We start from the raw sequence: 7,024 nt of genomic DNA on the forward strand, positions 1-7,024 counted from the left end.
ATTTTTTTTTCCTGAAAATTGTGTATGTTTTTATATTTTACATTATTAAGTCATTTCAGTGTCTTATTATATTAGAATGAGTTAATTACTTGCAACACAGTCACTATAGTCCTTGCTAAAAGTCTTCCTATCTGTATGAAGCAATGTATTTTAGAAGTACTTACTTCTAAAAAAAATAGCATTTATAGTAATAATTGCTTCATGATACATATATAGTGGATAACTTTACTTACTACAACTTTTTTGTAATTTAGTCTTTGGATCTACTTTAACTTTTCATTAGGTTGGGTACCGTGAGTAAGTGGGGGGGGTCAATAAAGTGGTCTGAATCTCCTATTGGCATGTTTTATACAATATTGATACAGTTGTAATCTTTTTTTGGAGTAATGATGAATGTTGATTAAACATTAAATTGTGTCCTTTAATTACTTCAATTTAAGTCAATCATACAATATACATACAAGACATTGTAGGTTTTATTGGGGAGAACTAAATGGACAATGCAAGACTTGAAACCCTTTGGCCTGGTGGAGAAACTCAGCTTTGCAGCTTTTGTACTTGGGCATATGCAGTTCTAGAGCCCCAATAAAAGTCATTGATGGAAGACTTCCATTTTTCCAGGTGCTGTGATCACAGGTCTCTACATGGAACAGATAGCTATATAAAGTCTAGCAGCTGGTAATGTTTGCAGATCTCACTTTGATTGATGCCTGATGCTGAAGTATTTTCATTGAGGGCCACTAATCCAGAATATGCTACAAATGCTGGGGGGGGGGGGGGGGGGGGGGGAGTGCCCCCCCCCCCCCCCCCCCCCCCCCCTGCCCCTTTCCAGTCCTCTACTTTTAGAAGGAAACTTTGGGAATTGTAGTTGGTAATTGTTTTTCAAAGTTGCAGCCTCTTGATTTTTGGGTGTTTGTTAAAAAGAAGCAAATATAAGTGTCCCATATCTTTTCTTGTTACTGTATTTCCTTATACATATTTTACTTTGTAGTCAAATTTGGAAGTTAATATTTTAATAGGTAAAGTGCAGTTGTTTTAAAAGTTGAAGGTTCTTTCCAACATCAGGAGATGTTCAGTTCCATTAAAACATGGAAACAATTGCAAACCTCACAATACAACAAAAATCTTGCAATTTATCTGGAAGTTTATTGGATTAAGATATGCTACCAAATATCTCAAGTAAATAGAGATATAATGCAATTTCCCCTATAAAGGAAATGCACTAGCAGTAGGTTACCTTCAAAACCTGTTGGCAAAAAGTCTGTGAGCAAAGTGTAAGACTTCTAGATATTTATATATCTTCATAGTTTGTAAATGCCAAAAAATGATTTTGCTTCATCAGTACTGACTAGTGTGACATCAGAAACATTGACATACAAGACATCTTGACGAGTCAGGTTAAATACTGCTCCAAGGTAACTGTGTCTTGCCCAGGTCACAAGCGGCTTGCAGTTATGTTGCTCTGTACTTTCCATGAGTTTCATAACACTTGGATATCGGGATGGCTTTTTGTAGACAATATGTATCAGTTCCAAGGAATCTTTAGGGCATTCTGTACTTCTAAAGTAGATGGAGGAATATAAGAAGTGCAGGCCTGTTTCATTTACCACTAATCCTCTGTTCTTGTACTGAATGCCATTAGTAAAAGCACGTCCTATACGGTCCTCCCAGACTAAAGGCAAATTTAAGCTTTCTTTTGCTGCAAATATAAAATAAATAACTTTTAAATTATAACATATTATTTGTAATTTACATCATAAGTTGTGGTCACAACTAAAACCAAAACCTTTTAGGCTACCCTTCCAATGATTCTTATTTCTGCCCATTTAATTCTTTACTTTACAAAGCTCAAAGCTACAGACTGTTTACAGAACAATCAATGCGCAGAAGCAGAATATTCTTGTCTTCTTTCTTTTTTTACTCTACTCTCACCTTCTATTGGAAAGTTTATAGCGCACAGCTTCTAGTCCATGCCAAGAGAGGGTTCTCTTGCACCCAAAAAAAAAGAGCAACTAACCCCCTTTCCCCACGTAGGACCTGTCATATATCTAACTAATATTGGGTGATTTTATTGCAGAGCCCCTGAGTGTTAAAGCAAACTTGTTACTAAAATGAGAGGTTTGCCTATTGCTAGCAATGCCCCCTCTCCAAATTGCAAATTTTATGTAAATGCAAAATGTACCTGAAATGGAATAAATTGGAATTATAATTACCTTACCCCCACCTTCTGCATCACTGGGTATGACAACACCTTCATTCCAGGTTGGGTCCCGAGAAATCCAGAGCAGGCCGAATCTCACAAGAAGGCTCTCTAGTCTATTGCAAAAGTGCCTTTTTGAGAGATTTGATCTACTTGCATATCAAAGGACTCTACCCAGAAGGGCAGTAACATCATCTTCATTTAGGTGTTGTAGCCAAAAGACAGGGGTAAGTATAGCTCAAACTTTTTAGTAGATATTAGAGAAAGAGGCCTTGTCAGTGTAAGCAGACACTTTAAACACAATACAGGCAAATCTTCCATGAAGAGACTACAATAAAAATGATTACTGTATTACAGACATACTTTATATAAATGATAGAAATACATAATTCACCTGTGACGTGGGCAGCTTGCCTGCTTACTAATTTCCCCAGGGGTTCTCCTACAGAAAGAGGAATAGCAATGAATATTCAGACTAAAACAGATGTATGTATTAGATGACTAATAGCAGCTCATAGTTTAAACACTAGAATATCTCACCTATTAACTTTTCTGTGGAAGGATTCGGCAGTGAGGAAGGATCATCAGAAAACTATGGACAGATGAAAATAATATTAGTTTAATTTAGTAAATAAGTAAATTCTTGCAGAATAATAATTGCCTCTGCTGGATTAACAGCCTACAACCCTTTAGTAAATTAACCCCAGTTCATCCTCTCCTAACTCTCCATGTGATTATCAGGCCTAACACACAAGGAACATCCTAAAGATCTAGCTATTGGAAAAACTATTTAACTGATATTATGAACTCAGGGTGCTTCTAAAAAATGCAGTAATTAATGTGTGTAGGATTTGTACAATGACAATGTCCAAGACATAAGGCAGTCAAAAAGACATTATAGGGTTTGTGATGGCTGCTATTGGCATAGGTTGTTTTTGCAGATTGCTATTGAGCACCGCAAAATTATCAGGGTGAACTGCACAAGAACGACTATATGTACAGCAAGATTACATGAGACAGACAGTGGACGCCAATGTATTGAAATGTATAGGATGATATAAATATTTAGAAACAATACATGTAACTGCATATACATATAGAAAGGGTTTTGTAATACATGGAATACAGTTTAAGAGGTCTAAAATGTTTCCAACGCTAGAGCGCCAGAGCTGTCATCCTAATCCTGCCTTTACCAACATGTGTTTCACTGGACTGGATAAGTCTAATCCCTTGCCCTGCACTGTATGAATGTTTCAGGTATACTACCTTTTAGTCATTTAAGTCAGGATCAAGATAGCAACCTGGACATTTAAAAAAAACCAAGACAAGAATGGCAGCTTTTTTATTTCTGTTTTCATTGGTCCTCTTGAAGTGATCAATCATTTTTTTAACAGCAGCGTTGCACACAAAGTTATTGAAGAATAATAGATATTCTGTACTTGCTTGCAGTGCTGTAATGGAAGTGCAGACGGGGACCAATGCATAAAAATGACTACTCTAGTCTAATTAGCAAAGATTAGCCCATACTCATAAATGTGGCTCAATATATTGTAAGGTATTTTGTAGTTTTATTCTGACCCGGGCTTTCGTAGGAAAGCTACCACCAATCAACCAAAACTGCAGTAAATTAGTTTTGATAAAATGGACTGGCCTTTTCTTTAACATTAATTCATATGAGGTCATTTATCTATCATTTATCTAGTAATAGTAATTTTCATGGCGCAGGACTGTAATGTTGAGGAACTTTAGCAATATACCCAAAGTAATAATTTATAACTAAAGAAGCAGCTTGGATACGATCCAAAATGTCTTCCACAATGCAGAGCAAGTCCAGATGATATCTTCTATCTACCTCAAGTGAGCATGGCAGAGGGTCTAATTGTATTAATTGTGTTATGATAAGAAAAAGAACCATGATTCACCATAGGCCCCAAAACATTTAAACAAACATTGGGCCTGTTTTATTAAAGTTCTCCAAGGCCGGACAGGATACACTTTCATCCATTCCAGGTTTGCTGGGTCACCCATCTTCACTGATGAAAGTGTATTCTCTCCAGCCTTTAACAGCTTTAATAAATTTGGCCCCATGTCACCAAAAAGTCTCCTGAGATTTGGAAATAACAGGAGCATGGCTGAAATAAGACATGGTATAGTATTTTTAAACACACCTTATAGCCTAAGGACTTACTCCAATAAGTATTATTTTGGAGGCACACCCTATTCATTAAAACCTTATGAGGAAAACAATGCTAATATAAGACTTATATTGTCTATGCTTGTTGACATTGTGTATTATCATATTTATAATATGCGCATGATCGCTACAGGCATCACCATCCAGACATGTTGCTAATCAACTCCTTACTTTAAGCTGTAACTATTTAAATCACCAATCAATAAAGTTAGTTAAAATATCTTGTCCTATCACATTCACAGATACTTTGGCTAAAATATTATACTCAAAGATCATTGGCGCTAGAACTAACATTAAAATACTTATCACGCATTTTATTATTATTATTATTATTATTATTATTATTAATAAACAGGATTTATATAGCGCCAACATATTACGCAGCGCTGTACATTAAATAGGGATTGAAAATGACAGACTAATACAGACAGTGATACAGGAGGAGAGGAACCTGCCCCGAAGAGCTTACAATCTAGTAAAAATACGCATAAAACATAATCCATAGGAATGTTAAACTATAAAAACTATAGCACTTCAGAATAGCATCATCTAGATGGCGGTGGAGAGACCCTTAGATTTCAAAATTTAATTGACACATTAAACATTAAGTCCATTGGTACGGCAAAGATCTGCAAACGCAATGGGGAAAATACAGTCAACAGGTAGGACTAGGGAAGAAAATGTCTCTACAGAAAAAGAACTATTTCTAATTTAAAAACAATATGCCCAATTCACAAAGCTTTTTAGCAAGGAACATATAAAAAACCTATTGATACATTAAATTAACTAGCTATAATATGGTCACATGGCTAAAATAAAGATCCTTATACTTGTGTTAAATCATCACAAGATAAATTTAATGCAAACCTAAAAAAACACAGCAAAAACAAGAATCACAATAACAATGGTTGACATTTATTATTTTTTAACCCACAGAAAACTAGATCTAAAAAATAATAAACTTTCAATATTAAATTTGAAAGTTTACTACATTAATAATATATGAAATAGGACAATGGGGAAAAGTAATGTATCCATGAAACCCACTTCCTACTTTAGTTCCCCTTAAAAATGATGTACATTCGAAGCAAATTAAATAAATATTTGTCTCATAAGCATTGCAAGGTCATTCAGTAAATGTTTATTCAATGTGTTTTATCCCCCATCAACAATTTAATCCCCCATTAAAATTTAAACAATTTAAAAAATTTAAATTTTTTTACCTCTTTGATTTTGTCAAGTTCCTTCTGTAGCTCCATTATTTTATAAGTACCAATCCCCACTCCGAGCAATGCCAGCAGAACCAGAAGAAATATGATAAAGAGATATACACAAGTTCCACCTTTACGCCTTTTCTTCCTGAAGTCTGGGAAAGGTGGTGGAGGTGGGTACATAGATGTATGGGTCAGAACAGGTGGTCTTTGAGCTTGGTTAGTCCAGAAGACTGGATAGCCCATGTTTGGTTGTTGCATTTGTTGCATCTTGGCTGTTACAGATGTAAAGTGAGTCTTTGTAATTTAGGTCTTCATGTGCTATAGGTTTCACAAGAGGAAGAAGAATCTGTGGTTCTTTTCTCACTTTTAACAACTATGAAGGCTTTATATTGCTTCTCCCCGCCTTGTCACAGCTCATGTGTGTTCCTCCTACTCACCGCATTTCTTTCCTTTCACATATGAGGCTACAGAAATGCAGCATCATTTTGATTTTTTTCTACTGCACAAATGAGCTGTTGATTTAGGGCAGTTTAAGGACCAAATAATAAATGTGAAGCACAAAAGCCATGTTAACCAGGTTATTGGTTTTCCTTCGTCAGAACACTTATTGGCTGATTTTTGCATATTACTTTTTATTATAAAAATGCAATAAATGTAGTATAAACCTCATGTTGCCTGGCATCCTTTTCCCCTTTTCTTGGTTATTTTTTCAAAAAATACTATTAGAGTAGAGTACATTTCTATATTTGCCTAGTATCTAGCACCAGAAAATGATAGAATTCCTTATGTCTTTTGTTTAACCCTGTTTAAATGCTTATTCACAGCACAAAATGAAGTCCGTTTTAGCAAGAGTTGGCTGCATACTGATTTTGGGGCAAGAAGGTTGAAGTTTTATCTCACCCCTACAGCATGTATACTAGGGTACCAGAGGGGTGTGTTTGTAGGATCTAAAAAGGTTTAGAGACCCCTAAATACGATGCTTCATTTACCAAGCCACTGCCTAGGGCCACAGTTAGAAATGGTGGTACCAAGACTCAAATTATACACATTGTAATGTCCTTTTTTTCCTTTCCTTTTCTAGCCACCTTTTTACATTTTTTGGTACATTTAACAGAGTAACTGTTGTAGTAGGGGGTGTAGGAGGGATATTGGAACAGGTCAGAAGCCTCTTTATTGTTTAGGAAACATAAAAAAATCTCCTTTCTCTTGGCTGGTGGCCTTTACTGATGTAAAGTAGCTCTTCTCATATGCCAGACAGCATGATTCTTCCAATAACTCTATTTAATCGCCACAACACAAGTAGTGGGGCTTGCACAAGAGGTTCACGTGTGCCCAGAGCAACATAATGAAGAAAGAAAGCCCCAACTAAGAGCTGGTAAAATTATGTGATCTGATAAAACATTTCATATTCTTACT

At 35.7% G+C, this 7,024-nt stretch overlaps 1 protein-coding gene across 1 annotated transcript; it reads right to left on the bottom strand.

The window, feature by feature from the left end:
- Positions 1-826: 826 nt before the first annotated feature.
- On the bottom strand, positions 827-5,931 carry FASLG (Fas ligand). The gene is made up of 4 exons (XM_072419213.1): positions 5,618-5,931; positions 2,741-2,792; positions 2,595-2,642; positions 827-1,699 (listed from the first exon to the last, which is right to left on the bottom strand). Exons 1-4 carry the CDS (start codon positions 5,873-5,875, stop codon positions 1,302-1,304), a joined length of 756 nt encoding a protein of 251 aa, XP_072275314.1. The 5' UTR covers positions 5,876-5,931; the 3' UTR covers positions 827-1,301.
- Positions 5,932-7,024: the final 1,093 nt, after the last annotated feature.

The sequence above is a fragment of the Pyxicephalus adspersus genome, chromosome 8 (genome assembly GCF_032062135.1).
Source record: "Pyxicephalus adspersus chromosome 8, UCB_Pads_2.0, whole genome shotgun sequence".
Classification (NCBI taxonomy): Eukaryota; Metazoa; Chordata; class Amphibia; order Anura; family Pyxicephalidae; genus Pyxicephalus; species Pyxicephalus adspersus.